Source organism: Triticum aestivum, chromosome 6A, assembly GCF_018294505.1.
Source record: "Triticum aestivum cultivar Chinese Spring chromosome 6A, IWGSC CS RefSeq v2.1, whole genome shotgun sequence".
Classification (NCBI taxonomy): Eukaryota; Viridiplantae; Streptophyta; class Magnoliopsida; order Poales; family Poaceae; genus Triticum; species Triticum aestivum.
In genome coordinates, this window is record NC_057809.1 from 101,914,870 (window position 1) to 101,930,378 (window position 15,509).

Sequence of the window (15,509 nt, forward strand, 5' to 3'; positions counted from 1 at the left end):
AGGCGACGCGGACGTAGAGGAAGTAGACGATCGGAAGCGAGCAGTCGCGTAATCGCTGCCCAAAAACCTATTCGCCCCTCACCCCGTACAAGAACCAGAAGGGCGTGGTTTCGGAGACCTGCTCTCCCGTCGACCGTGTACGCGGCGGACGGGACGGAGTCACCGGCGGCAGCAGCAGCAAAGGAACGACGGTGGGCGTGCGCGTGAGCAGATGTGATCTGTTCGTGACGGCTAGGGTTAGGAGACACCGCATACTTATAGGCGCAGCCGCGTGGAGAGACGTGGGCTCGACCCACGTCCGAGTCCGTGACAGCCCATGATCCGACGTCTCAGATCGTGGCCCAGAAAACTCTCCGTTAGTGACTGGCAAAAATAAGCGCGTAGGTGTGAGCTCGGCTCGGCTCAATCCCGCAACCCGCGGCGCGGCGCGTCGTGGCGAGGCGGGCGGCGGAGGAGGAGTGCGCGAGGGCCTCTTCTTTTCTCAAGCTCCAATAGCATGTAGAAGAGAAACCCTTATAAACCACTCCAACTCTCCTTCCACTTCCGGGGTGGGACTAAACTTCCCACCACACCTAGTGACATATAACCCACATGGGCCCTTAGAGATTTTTCAGAAATTGCAATATGGGCCTAGAGCCCATCTCAGATTTCAGCAAAAATGACATGCATCACAAGACAGTTCAATTGTTCAAGAGTGAGCATGCATATGTAACAAGAGTATACTAGCTCCAGATGCAGGGATCGATCCCCGCTCCGCGTTATTATTTTAGGTGATCATTTTGCTGTTTCGTCGCGACGATGGGCCGGCCCATTCGGGGGGCTGTAGCTGTGCGGCGCGTGCGAATCGGACGCAAAGAGCGGCGCATAGGAGGTCCCGGTAAAAAGAATGACACACAAAGAAACGGACGAAAACATGGGCCAGCCCATGAACACATAAGTGGAGGAGGACTTTGCTTTAGAAAAAGGATGGAAATAGTGAGGAGGCCGGGGATCAAACCCTGGTCCCCTGGCTAGAAAAGCTAGTCATTAGCCACTATGCTCCTTGTGATTCTAATAATATTTATATCGTTATTACGTCTATAAAACAATGAAGTGCGATGTCAACTTTGAAAACAAAAAATGAATCTTTTTTAACTTATGGGTGGCATTGTGGGTAATTTATAGCAACTTTGAGGGTATTTATTACGACGTACGGGCAGAAGCATTAGCCCTTTTATTATTAGATAGATTAGGTAAAGATAAGGGCACTGCTACGCGTCGGCTGACGAATCTTTTTTAAAAATTGGCCGCCTGGCCAGACATCAAATATAGTGGTTTGAGCGGTGAGCATCACCCTCTACCATTGTAATAAAGGTCGTGTTGCAGCAATTTTTTGCAACAAGAGACATGTTGTAGAATTTTTCCAAAACATAGGTCAGGTTGTAATTTTTTTTGCAACAGAGCTCTTGTTACAGGTTTTTTTTTGCGACAGAGCTCTTGTTACAGGTTTTTCTTTTTTGCAACAGTGGTCGTGTTACAATTTTTTTTGCAATAGAGGTCTTGTTACGGTTTTATTTTTTGCAAAATATGCCTTGTTGCAATTAAATTATTTTTGTAACAGAGGTCTTGTTGCAGGTTTTTCTTGCAACAGAGGCGTTGTTGCAGAAAGGAGAGATCATGGGGCCGGTTCACCACGTCATGTGGGACGCGTGGCGTGCAATCAAGGCGGCAGACACAAGCTTGTTAATCCGCCGGCTGAACCATAGCGTTTCCCTAAAGATAAAGATAACTAATAATGAATTAAAATTAATTTTTTAGGGAAAAAGAAATAAAAGGCAAAAAAAAAACAAATCGTACATAGCCTACTAGACCCGATCGAACCTAGTAACGAGTGAGTCGGCCCATCCCACATCCCACTCGGCGGACGTGCGGAGTGCTGTAGGCGATCGCTCTATGCGTACCGCTTTCCCCGCTCTGTCGCCATCTCCCGGCCCCCGGCGAGTCGCAACTCTCGCATTCTCACCGGAAGTGCTTCCTCCTCCTCGCACGCTGCCGTGCTCGCACCGCGTCCTCGCTTCCACGTTCGCTCCGTTCCACGCGCACGCTGGCATCTATTTCTCTGACGCAATGCCGGCCTCTTTTGCCCGGCGCGGGCCGCCTCGGCAGCAGCGCGCTCAGGCCGTTCGGCGAAATGCCGACCCGGGTGTCTTTTCTTGGACCGCAACGGTTGCCGTCGAGAACCCAGGTCGGCTCGTTTAACAGGCTTAGGAAGCGTTCTGGTGCGTATGTGTATATGCCGGAGGGGCGAGCTACGTTGCAAGGCCCGTGGATTTCTTGGCAGCGTGAATCCTTGGACATGGTACGTAAATGCTTCTGATCTCCATTCCTTTCGTGTTCTAGACTGCTAGTGGCTGCGTGCTGCGTGATTTGTATTTCAAAGATGGTTTCTCATTCCATTTGTTCCACGCTTGGACCAACCAAACATTTTCTGTAGCTAGTAATTCGGCAATTCACCTCCAACTCTGGTTTCTAAAATAGCTGATCCAAAGCAAAAAAGATGACTGCACATACTATCTGCCCTTGAATGCACTCCATTTTCAATCTTTCACCGATAACACAAGATCGTCATTTCACATGTTTATACTTTGTTTCATGTTTGTGAAACTTAAAGCATATATATAGAGACCATTTAAAGGCTTGCAAAAGAAATCTAAAGGAAGATGAATTTTATAAATTATCTTTCCTTAAAGAACCACGAAAGCTCAAAATGGCAACCTGTTAGGCTCTATACAAAGTACAAACAAACTCGTAGTTCTACGAAACTAGGAAAGTTACATGTATATCATGCACGAAAATACAAGATTATCCATTATTGTATCTTGGCTGATTTTCGCATCTGCGGGTCAGCATCTATACTGGCCAGGCAGGAGACAACTTCCATGATGGTTGGCCTCATGAATTGATTGTGGTCGACACATTTGGAAGCAGCTTCAAGCACCTTTAACATTTGATCTTCACATCCTGTGCCTCGAAGTGTTGGATCCAGGACCTCAACCTGCTTCCCCTCAGACCTCATCTCCAGCACCCATGGGACAAGTTCTTTTGACGTTGATAGGATTGAGACAGGTCGTATTCCAGTGAGCAGCTCAAGCATGACTACTCCAAAACTGTACATATCACCTCTCAACGTAGCAACCCATGCTTGCCCATACTCAGGGGGAATGTAACCCATAGTACCGACCAGCTCAGTCGTAACATGAGTTTGGTTGGGAAGGATCAATCTGGCTAGCCCAAAATCTGCAACATAAGCTTTAAATTCTTTGTCCAGTAAGATATTACTGCATTTGATGTCACGGTGGACAATCTGAGGCTTGCAGACATCATGGATATGGGAAAGGCCAAGGCTTGCTCCTTGCGCGATCTTCAGCCGAGTTGGCCAGTCAAGCCATGAGCTAGCTTCGTCATCCCTGTTATGAAGCCAATCATCCAGGCTGCCGTTTTCCATGTAGGAATATATGAGGAGCTTTGAGTTTCCCTGGATGCAGTAACCCCACAGCGGCACAATATTTTCATGTTGTGCATTGGAAAGAGCATCAACCTCTGCACTGAACTCTCTTTCCATAAGACACATTTCACTGTTGAGCTTTTTGATTGCCAGCTTGGAGCCATCAGGTAGCTCTGCCTTGTATACTAATCCATAACCTCCACAACCAATGATGTTCTCCTTGTCAAAATTGTTTGTAGCTTTCAAAATGTCAGTGAATTTGAGCTTGCTTTCTTCTCCCTTGCCTCGTGACATCACTACCAATGTTTGCTCTGAACTGGAGTTGAATGAAGTTGATTCGGCATCTCCATTGTTCTTCTCCCTTGTATTTTTGGTGGTAAAACCATTGACTCTGATCGAGACAAGGAGACGCCCCAGCAACAAGAGAACAGCAATGCTTCCAAAGAACACTCCAAATGTGATTGCAAAAAGGGCCTTCCTATGTCGTAGTTTTGAGTGGATCAGAGGTGGTGAAGCTGAACCACATTTGTGAATTAGCATAGAGCCACACAACTTTGGATTCCCACCAAAACTAGAGTTCTGAAATGTATTAAACTGACCTCCAGATGGAATAGGCCCTTCTAGGTCATTGTTAGAAATGTTGAATGCTGACAGGAAATGCAGGCTGTTCAATGCAGTTGGGATTCCACCTGTGAGGTTGTTGGTCGACAAGTCTAATACCTGCAGGCTTGTGAGATTGGATAATGATTGTGGGATTTGTCCTGTCAAGTCATTGAAGCTGAAATTGAGTGAACAGAGGGCTCTCAACTGACCAATCTCCAAGGGTATCTTACCACTAAATTTATTGCTACTTAGATCCAGTACTTTAGGGAAAGCCATTGGTACGCGGTATTGAAGTGACAGAGCTAGATAAATTGGTAACTCAAAGAATCTGAGGTCCGAATGGGTTGCAGTATTATCTGATCTTAGCATTGGTATCTGCATTAAGGTTGTTGGGATTTCCCCCATCATGCTGTTATTTGATATGTCTAGATAGAAGAGGAATTTTAGGCTACTGACCCAGTCAGGTATCTGCCCTGTTAGCTGATTGTCTTGTAAAAATAATATCTCCAACTTTTCTAGCTTTGATAGCCAATGGGGTATTTTTCCCAACAATGAGCAACCTGCTATTGCTAGAACTTGAAGATTCTCAAAACCGGCAATTCTGTCATCATCTGGCATGGTCTCTTTCATGAAGTTGAGCCCAATAAGAAGGGTGGTGAGATTCTTGGAGCTCCTAAGTAGATGAAGTGCACTTGTGATATTTGTAAGATTGTTTTTAACAAGTGATAGGAATGAGAGGTACTTCAGGTTGCCTATTTTTTCTGACAGCTGGCCATGGAAATTATTGAAAGATAGCCCAAGTGCAGTTAGATTGCTGCAGGAGTAGATGCTTTCCGGAATTTTGCCTCTGAAGCTGTTGTTCCTAAGATCTAAAGTTTTTAGATAGGGTAGGTTGGAGAAATTAACCTTGGCGAGTTCTCCACTGAAATTGTTGTTCTTGAAGTCAATGGTTATGAGATTTGTGCAGTTGTTCAGAGTCGATGGCAGCTCCCCATACATGAGGTTGTTGTTTAAACGGAGTTCCTCTAATCTCTTTAGATGACCTATAAATTCTGGAATCTTGCCAGTGATGCTGTTCTCTCCAAGATCAAGAGTACTCAGATTACTGAGTTTCCCAATATGTGAGCCTTCAAGTGTTCCTTGTAAACCGTTCCCGGGGAAGGAGACATATTCTAACAAGGTAGCATTGAAAAGTTCATCTGGGAGAGTCCCACTGAGGCGGTTGTGGCCAACCTTGAGCACTCTGAGCATGGAGCAGCTACCAAATTCAGGGGGAATGCTCCCTCTGAATTGATTGTAGCAGAGTTCAAGCACTGCCAAAGATGGCGAGCTGGCACAAAAATGAGTTGGTAGCTGCCCAGTAAAGCTGTTGTTGCTGGCATTGAGTGCAACCAGATTCTTCATCACCTGCCATGTTGAGGACGGAAACTGTCCTGTAAACAAATTGCTTGAGATGTTCAGTACCTTCAGTGGCCGGGCATGGGTAGATGACAACTCGTGTAGGTCTCCTCTGAGACGGTTAAAGCTGACGTCTACGATGAGGATGCTTCTGGAGGATACCAGTTCCTGTGGTACACCACCAGATAGCAGATTGTTTGACAGGTTGAGGCGCAGCAATCCAGTGAGGTTCCCAAGAGAAGGTGTGATGTGCCCCTGAAGACTCCTAGAAGCCAGCAAGATATCCGTAACAATCCCATCTGTGCTGCAGGTGATCCCTTCCCACTGGCAGCAAGCCGTGCCATGCTGCCAGGACGCATCGAGGCCACCGTGTTGTGAGAGCCCGCCGAGAAACTGGAGAAGGGAGTCCTTCTCCTGCTCCGTGCAGGAACTGGTAGGAGAGGCCAAGCATATCAGCAGCACAAGAGCTAGGCCAAGGGAAGGTATGTGCAATATCTTGCTGTATGTCTTGTTAGGAAAATGGAGTGTCTGCATGGTTTTCTGGTGAAACTAGCACTGGAACCGGAGGTTATGTTGTCCCCTGACTAGATAAAGCATCAATGGTGGTCTAACCATGAAAGAGCTTGATGGGAAAGAAAGAAGCAGATCTTGCTCCCATTTGTTCTGTCCCTTGTAGTGGTAGTCAACAGGATTGGATTTTACACAACTGCCCCCAGCCCACCAGGCCGCTTCCTAGTTCACACTGATGTTTCAGTGTTTCACCATCGGTTGCATGCTGTAATCTACTGACAAGTCTATTGCCCAATCTTCCTGAACACCTTCCGTACCAAAAGGACTTCATTGTAGATTTTCTAGTCCTCCTTGACTCAATCCTCGATGAAATTTTACAGCGTGCCTTAGTTTAGTTGCCCTGACATCACCTCTCTAACTGGCTTCACTAAATAAATCTCACCTGTTTCCCACTAGCACTGAACTAAACTATTACTTCTCGGCGCATCATTTGCCTTTTGGGAACAGATAGTACGGAGGTAATTATTTCTAGAAGGTGCTTGCGCTTGAGAGCGATCATCGGCGTCTCCGTCAGTGTGCGGACAAACACAAGTGGAGGGAAAGAAGTGCAATTTTGTTGCTTAATGGGCACGGGGTGGATGATTGACCTGCTGGGTAATCTGTTCTTTGTTTCATCCTCTTGACCCAGGCATTAACTTCGTCTGATGGATACATTTGCTGTTAGTTACCATTGTCCTGGCTCCACTTTCGCACTATTGTGGACCATATGGACTGGTTTTCATCTGAATTTGGAGGCGGTTCGAAGTAAACATCGTAGCGTGTGAGCTCTGGCAGTGGCAAGCTCGTTCATCACTTGTCTCTGATGCTTTTTTTTTTTGCGGAACAAAGGGCTGATACATATATATGTATCAGGAAACAGAGTTTACAACAAGCCCTTAGTTGTGAGGGACATCTACAGGACTACTACCAATTCAACACGCTGTGTGAAGACTAGTTCTAGCATAACAAGCAAGGTTGTGACTAAACATATTCTGCTCCGTACTAATCTTCATGACAATAGTCTCTGATGCTTGTCAGCTTGTGGTTGTGGGAACGCTTGTGCTGTGTGGAAATGGTCCTTTGGAACCGAACCATGTACAGTATCAGTTATAGTTTTAGTACTTCAGTTGAATATATGTTGAATATATATATGATTGGTGTTATGTAAGAATCACATTGCTTTTGGGGTACAAGTTTAGTTTAGCTTTTGGATGACAATGATGTGCTGATGTTTGCTGCAGCGTATCGTAGATGTTGCACTCTATCATTGATCACCGTGCATGTGGTTAATGATTTTCCACTCTGATTGAGGAAAAATATACCAAATGAATGAAGGCTCGCTGCAGAGTTGGCAATGAATCCCCTTTGTTGTCATGTTTAGCATGTATCAGTGGTACTGTGTTTTCACCCCTCAAGAAAAAAAAGCGGTACTCTGTTTTCTGCTTTTGTCCATGTTATAATTATCGGATACAGTGTGGATTGAAGAACATAACACAAGAGACTGACACCATATTATTATTATTATTATTATTATTATTATTATTATTATTATTATTATTATTATTATTATTATTATTATTATCATTATTATTTATTTTGTGATGAGCCACATGTTGTATTTGGCATGTCAGCATGTGTTTCAACACGTTGATGTGCCGCGTTGATGTAGCTAGACCACGGATTTGGCTCGTCATTTCGTCAAGCATTTATTTGGTGCGGTCTTCACGGCGCGCGACAGCCGGCTCTCTCGTTACCAGGGGAGCTTATATAGAAAAACAAAAGCAACTTGTTTTTTGTGCATAGTGCCACTTGGAAGTTTCACACTTGGCCACTTGGAGTACGAAAATGGCGGCGTGACCACTGGCCCGACTACGCGACGATGGCTCTTAGACTGTTACTTAATTATTTGGCGTGCTTGTACGTTTGCCGCCAACGTGTAGTTGATCCCCATCGTCTTGTTCTTTGTCGTACGTGTTTTGGAAAGGCATCCTTTTTTTCTTTTTCTTTTCTTCTTTCACCAGTGTGCTTTTCCTGAGTCTTGACCATGGGGGATTCTTTTTATTTTTTTGGAGACAAGCCCAGGGGGAATAAATAGGTCTTGGTTCTTTTTTCTTTGGTTGAGAGAAAACATAAGCCTCTGCGGGCTCTAGCCCAGGCTAGGCCTCTAAGGCCTAATTTGTTATCCTGTACGGCCTAACGCCGCCGACTCCTCGTCCACAAGCAGCCCGGCCCACTTCCCCAACACCGTCGTGGCAACTCGCGGCAGCTCGAATCGAGCGAGGTACGACGAGCGCATGTTCGCCGTTTGGCAGCTGCACGCGACGGCGATGCCGCTCTATCTGGAACATACTACTCCGTTTCGTGATTGTGCCTCTTTACTCCGTTTCGCCGTGTTACTGCAAGGCTGTGATCGATTACGTAATACATGTTTAGTACCACATCGCCAACTTTGGGTAGCACCCAACAGCATAAAAGGTGGCGGCCGGGAGCGAGTTCCACCGTGCGGCAAGCACGGTATAAAGCAACAGCCTATGAGCTATAATCCTCTTGGTATAAACCTCGACAAGGTAATTACTATCTCTATGATTCAAAACACCGGCTCACTTGATAAACTAACCCATGGAAGCCCGTCGTCCTTGTCAACAGTTTGCGCACAAATTCGACATGCTGTATTTTTTTCTTTTGAAAAAACTACGATTTATTAATTAAACTGTTACGTATAATGTGCTGCCTAGTCTCTTCCACCAGATTGATCTTTTGATTGCATTGGCTAGAGCATGCACATCTACACAAACATCATGACAGTACAAAAGAACATCAAAATTGATGAAAAATTACATACATGTCCGTAGACTGCCTAACAACGACTAGAAGCAAAATGAGCCGACATCGTCCCTCCCTCATTGCAGTCGGCCAAATCTTGTAGTAGTAGATATCTAGGAAGTCTTCCTGCAGGCCCCAAAGGACCAGCACAACAACCATCCTCGATGAAGAGAAGTGAAGATTGGAGGGATCAAATTTGTAGACACATGAACACAGATGAATAAAGACCGGATCAAGCAGATCCATCGAAAACAAAAAACGATCAAATCCAGCGAGATCCGTCAGAGACACACCTCCATGCGCCCTCCAACGACATTGGACGGATCACCAAGATGGGGAACAGGCGAAGAGAACCTTATTTCACCTTCAGGGAGCCGCCGCTGCCTCACCTTTCTGAACAAGACACAAACCATAAACAAACTCTGAAAAACACCTAAAACAAGCAGGATCCCTCCCGCCGACAGAGACTGAGATCCACCGCGCCTCCATAGCCCTAAGGCCAGAGAAGACGAGTAGATAGGTGGCAGCAGCGACATGAGGCGAGGAACCCCTAGTCGGCTTTGACATGTTGCATTATGCAACAACCAATTCCCTTTTTTAAAGTGCAAGAATCAATTCATTTTACACACGACACATTAACCATTTAAAAGAAATAAATAACTGAATTCTTCAAATCAAAGGCATAGCTCGAACTGGAAAACTAGGCGCGACGCATGCGCCCAGGTGCCAAAAGAAGAACGTGTCATCCTCCGCGTAGCCGATGATGATGCCTTCGTCATCGCACCTGAAGTATGTCAGGATGTTGTCTGGGAAGCTACACCGCATTAAAGAAGGTCCATGCTTCTGCTCTAGCTACTGGCTCGTCAGTGATGGCGGTGAGGGAGAAACACGGCGACTAAGGACCTGTTTGGTAATCCACCAGCTCCACGAATCTGGCGGAGCACCTACTCCACCGCTCTGCAAATGTGAACTGCAGCCCGCTCTGCTCTCTGGCAGAGTTGTAGAGCGGAGGGGCTCCGAACAGGCACTAAGATGGGGAGTTTGTGTTGCTCTGTGACGCCACCACCCTCTCCATCATCCCCTTCAACATGGGCAACTACAACAGTTGGTCAAGCATCGACACCGTATGAGAGGACTCACATGGGGTGGTTGCAACCGGTCGTTGCCACAGAGGGTGGTGACTTTGATATCAATGTTGGGGTCCATATCGACAAGGAGTCATCCTGGATCGTGGAGACCATCCAATTTCTAAAGAGAAGCCGCATGCGATGAACATAAACTAGAGGTGGTTCCTAATTTACAACCACCTCCAATATTTCATGCACGCGGTTTCGTCTCTCTAACCGTCTCCCAAGCCTTATATAGTACTCCCTCCATTCCTTGATATAAGGTGTATAAATTTTTATGAAAAAACTGAAATATAAGGTGTATTGCATTGCACCACTCGTTTGGAATTTTTTTTAGGGATTTGATTACATTTTCTTATATCAGGCAAACTCTTCTATTTTCTCATGTCAATTAGTCATTTGTAATCTTGCCCAAAACTTGTGAAATTTTCCCTCCATGTGCATTCTTTAATTTCCGTGCCAAAAACTATATTATCTGGTTGTGGTATTACATGCAACTTAGTTCCGCTTGTCACAACCGCCTCCAAGGCCCGCATCTAGTGCTCCCTCTCTCTATTAGTGGATAACGCGTGGTTACATGGTGGGTTTGGTCTGTTAGGGTTCACTCACTTGTACCACAATTAGTAAACAAAGTAATGAACTATCTCTATTGTTTAGATGAAGATAATACACTACATGGACAAAAAAGCATGAGCAACATAGACTCTTGGTACAAACATTAGTTCACAAGTTTCACCTTCGGCATCCTGGTTTTTCTCCACACCTTCAGTTAATGAAAATACAGAAGAGCAAACATGTACATGTGTATGATCTTAGAGACTTTTAAAAGCCACACGAACCACACCAAAAGTTGTCAAAATCTAGGCCTGCTGGATACACCATGCCCGAGAACATGACTCTTGCAAGATAGAATGTCAAACCACTACTCCCTCCATTCACAAATATAGCATGTTTTTGATATTTCAATATGGACTACGTGAGAATATCAGGTGCTCTCAGAGCACCTAAGCTGAGGTGCCCCATGCGACCTGGGCCATCGGATGATAGTCCAACGTGCAGCATCACATGATGTGGACCAAAGCATGATTTCGCGAATGGAATGTTTGGGGGAGTTTTTGCAAAACTCGCATTGACCAATGCTCACCATTCGATTCATGATCCAACAACCCAGGTCACATCAGAGCACCTCAGGTTAGGTGCTCCGGCGGCACATGATATTCTCCCTATGGACTACTCCCTTCATTCCTAAATACAAGTCTTTTTAGAGATTCCATTATGGACTACATACAGAGCAAAATGAGTTAATCTATACTCTAAAGTATGTATATATACATCAGTATGGAGTTTGTACTATAATCTCTAAAAAGACTTATATTTAAGAACAGAGGGAGTACTTGCAAACTGAAATTAGAGAGTCTAATCTCTAAAAAGACTTACACTTTAGAGTGTATATTCACTCGTTTTGCTCTGTATGTAGTTCATACTTTAGAGTGTATTTTAGTCTAGAGATTAGTGAGTCTTAGGTTTTCTCTCGACGAAAGAAAAAACTAGTCCAAGCCAAGCCTTGGAGGCTTAATTATTTAGGACAATGCTACACGTCGGCCGGTTGATCCTTTAAAAAGCTGGCCGGGTCACGATCCGTTGATCCATCACGTGACAACCGTCCAATCCAGCTGACAAGGTTTGCAACATGGGTCATTGCCTGGAGGTTTGCAACATGAGTCACATTGCACTTGAATATTTACATGAAGAGTTCTTGGCAACACGAGACATGTTACGCTCGGAGGTTTGTAACATGACCCACGTCGTGCTCAGAGGTTAGGAAACTAGACATTTCCAACACGAGCCACGTTGCCACTGCAACATCGCTTGCATTGCAGCTGTTGTCGTTGCGCTACCACGGTTTGTAGAAGCATGCCTCTTCCAACACTGCTCACACCTGGCGGCGCTTCTCATAATGCCCGTTTGACAGGGACTGCCATGGGAGGAGCCATGGAGAAGGGGATAGCGATGGCAGCCGAAAGCGCACATGTTATCAACTGTCTGAACGTTAGTGTTTCCCAATCAAAAATGTTAGGGGGATATTTCCCAATTAGGGGGTGTTTGGATGGAGGAAATTTGAAAGGTATTGGAGTGGATTGAGAAGGACTAAGAGCATCTCCAGCCGATGGCCCCCCAGGGGCTTGGAGATAGCGCTGCCTGGAGGCGAACCGGCGATAATTTCGGCGTGGGGGCGACTGGGTTCCCAGCCGCCGCATCTAGGTCGCCCCCAGACGCCGTTTTTTGAAACATAAAAATCGTCCAAACACGACACAATTTTGTCCAAACTAGACGATTTCATTGATATTTGTACAAAAACATAAAAACACAAACTAAAAACGACTACGCCCAGCCGCCGCCCGCCGCCCGCCTTCTACATGCCGAGGAGCCTGTAGAACCGGGTGTAGTCGCTGATGCCGTCGTCGTCGCCGTCATCGTCTCTACCGTGCTAGGTGAAGGAAATATGCCCTAGAGGCAATAATAAAGTTATTATTTATTTCCTTATATCATGATAAATGTTTATTATTCATGCTAGAATTGTATTAACCGGAACATAATACATGTGTGAATACATAGACAAACAGAGTGTCACTAGTATGCCTCTACTTGACTAGCTCGTTGATCAAAGATGGTTATGTTTCCTAACCATAAACATGAGTTGTCATTTGATTAACGGGATCACATCATTAGGAGAATGATGTGATCGACGTGACCCATTCCGTTAGCTTAGCACTTGATTGTTTAGTTTGTTGCTATTGCTTTCTTCATGACTTATACATGTTCTATGACTATGAGATTATGCAACTCCCGCTTACCAGAGGAACACTTTGTGTGCCACCAAACGTCACAACATAACTGGGTGATTATAAAGGTGCTCTACAGGTGTCTCCAAAGGTACTTGTTGGGTTGGCGTATTTCGAGATTAGGATTTGTCACTCCGATTGTCGGAGAGGTATCTCTGGGCCCACTCGGTAATGCACATCACTATAAGCCTGGCAAGCATTGCAACTAATGAGTTAGTTGCGGGATGATGTATTACGGAACGAGTAAAGAGATTTGCCGGTAACGAGATTGAACTAGGTATTGAGATACCGACGATCGAATCTCGGGCAAGTAACATACCGATGACAAAGGGAACAACGTATGTTGTTATGCGGTCTGACCGATAAAGATCTTCGTAGAATATGTAGGAGCCAATATGGGCATCCAGGTCCGGCTATTGGTTATTGACCAGAGAGGTGTCTCGGTCATGTCTACATAGTTCTCGAACCCGTAGGGTCCGCACGCTTAACGTTCATTGACGATATAGTACTATATGAGTTATGTATGTTGATGACCGAATGTTGTTCGGAGTCCGAGATGAGATCACGGACATGACGAGGAACTCCGGAATGGTCCGGAGATAAAGTTTGATATATGAGATAGTAGTGTTTGATCTCCGGAAGGGGTTCCGGATGTTTCCCGAAATGTTTGGGCACGAGAACACTTTATCTGGGCCAAAGGGGAAAGCCCACGAGGATTTTGGAAAGTGCAAATGGAAGTTTTGCGGAGACCAGAGGCTAGATGCCAGGAACCCTGGCGTCTAGGGGGTAGACACCGGGAACCCTGGCGTCTAGCCCTGGAGTCCGAGAAGGACTCTTGCCTTTCGGGTAAAACCGACTTTGAGGAGGCTTTTACTCCAAGTTTCGACCCCAGGGCTCAACATATAAATAGAGGGGTAGGGCTAGCACCAAAGACACATCAAGAAACACCAAGCCGTGTGCCGGCAACCCCGTCCCCTCTAGTTTATCCTCCGTCATAGTTTTCGTAGTGCTTAGGCGAAGCCTTGCGGAGATTGTTCTTCACCAACACCATCACCACGCCGTCGTGATGCCGGAACTCATCTACTACTTCGCCCCTCTTGCTGGATCTAGAAGGCGAGGACGTCACCGAGCCGTACGTGTGCAGAACTCGAAGGTGCCGTGCTTTCGGTACTTGGATTGGTCGGACGTGAAGACGTACGACTACATCAACCGCGTTGATATAACGCTTCCGCGAACGGTCTACGAGGGTATGTAGACAACACTCTTCCCTCTAATTGCTATGCATCACCATGATCTTGCGTGCGCGTAAGAAATTTTTTGAAATTACTACGTTCCCCATCACTAGGTGCCTCCGCCGTCCCTGCTGCACCCCTGGCCAGCGACGCTGATGCGCGGGGGGGTTGGATGGCCCGGGTGCATCCTCGTTGTCGCTGTCGAGGACGACTAAGCCGCCCTCCTCGCGTCCACGGCGTCGAGCGGCGATCTCCTCGATGGCCCGGCGCTGGCGCTCCATCTGCTCGCGGACGTAGTCCGCCTTCGCCCACTTGAGGGCGGTCTCGTCGGCGGCAGCCATGGCCTCGTGCTCCTTCTTCACGGGGAGCAAACCTGGCTTGGTCTTTGGCTGGACGAGGCGGTAGGAAGAAGGAGAAGGGGCGGCTGCCCTCGTTGATGACAAGGGCGCCGCCGCGGGTGCGGCGCCCCAGTGGCGTCTCCTACGGCTCCGGCTTGACGGGGTGAAGCGCCGGCGAGACGGAGGACAGAGAGCCAGAGCCCGCCGATGACGACGAGACCGTTTCCATTCGCTGCGGCGTCTAGGAGCTGCCGCAGCGGCGAGAGAAGGAGGGGGCTCCGGGTACTCCAGACGCAGCGTGTTGCCGGCCTCGATGTGCTCGAGGACGGCCTCAAGGGTGCGGCCTGGGGCGCCCCACCATCGGCGCCTCCCCTCGGAGTTGTGGTGGCCGCGGGGCTCGACGCCGTTGGTGGTAGCAATCTACTCCTCGTGGCGCCGCTCGAAGTACGTGTCCACAGCCCATTGCTATCGGGGGCGTACCTCGGCTGGTTTCGTTGTGGCTCCGGCAGCGAGGACCGGATGCGCGTGATTTCGGCTCGTCGAGCCGCTTCGGTCGACGCGGGCGGCACCGGGACGCCGGCTGCGCTAAGCCTCCAGGTGCCCGGCACCCGCATGTCCGGGGTTGCCGGGTAGTCGGCCTCGTAGAGGAGGCGGGCCTCATCCTCATGTAGATGGGGCCGCCAAATCCGTTCGCCGCTGCGCCAATCGCCTGAGAAGCGCTTGGCCATGGACGTCGGCGTGGAAGAGGGCGGGAGAGAGAGGCGTCGCCGGCCAGAGGTAGAGAGAAGGGCGTCAGTGGCGAGAGCTTGTGCGTTCACCAGCGAGGGAAGATGGCTATTATAGCCGCGGATGGACGGTAGGAGAGCTGCCGCCGTGTGTCGTGTGGCGGGAGCAGGCCCGTGAGGCATCATGTAAGGCTGACCGGCGCGGCAGCGCGACAGCTTTGGCATTGATTCCCGCGGGAACCGAGGCGATGAGGACGACGAAGGCGGCGAGTCGCTGACTCGGCAGACCCACTCATTTTCGCGCCAAAAAACGTTTCCCCGGGCGCCCCACGGCGCATCGGGTTCGGCCTGGGTCCGTCGGCACCAACCAGTGAAAATTAGGTTTCT

At 47.6% G+C, this 15,509-nt stretch overlaps 1 protein-coding gene and 1 long non-coding RNA gene across 2 annotated transcripts; one reads left to right on the plus strand and one right to left on the minus strand.

Moving 5' to 3' along the window:
• The first annotated feature begins 1,882 nt into the window (after nucleotides 1-1,882).
• On the plus strand, nucleotides 1,883-7,582 carry LOC123132307 (uncharacterized). Its single transcript, XR_006464624.1, has 2 exons — nucleotides 1,883-2,338; nucleotides 7,276-7,582. It is a non-coding gene; the product is annotated as an uncharacterized lncRNA (long non-coding RNA).
• On the minus strand, nucleotides 2,763-6,105 carry LOC123132302 (tyrosine-sulfated glycopeptide receptor 1). Its single transcript, XM_044552094.1, has one exon. It carries the CDS (start codon nucleotides 6,017-6,019, stop codon nucleotides 2,849-2,851), a length of 3,171 nt encoding a protein of 1,056 aa, XP_044408029.1. The 5' UTR covers nucleotides 6,020-6,105; the 3' UTR covers nucleotides 2,763-2,848.
• Nucleotides 7,583-15,509: the final 7,927 nt, after the last annotated feature.

Bases quoted from the DNA above. Each gene is read 5' to 3' on its own strand.
- LOC123132302 (XM_044552094.1), bottom strand. From the start codon at position 6,019: ATGCAGACACTCCATTTTCCTAACAAGACATACAGCAAGATATTGCAC.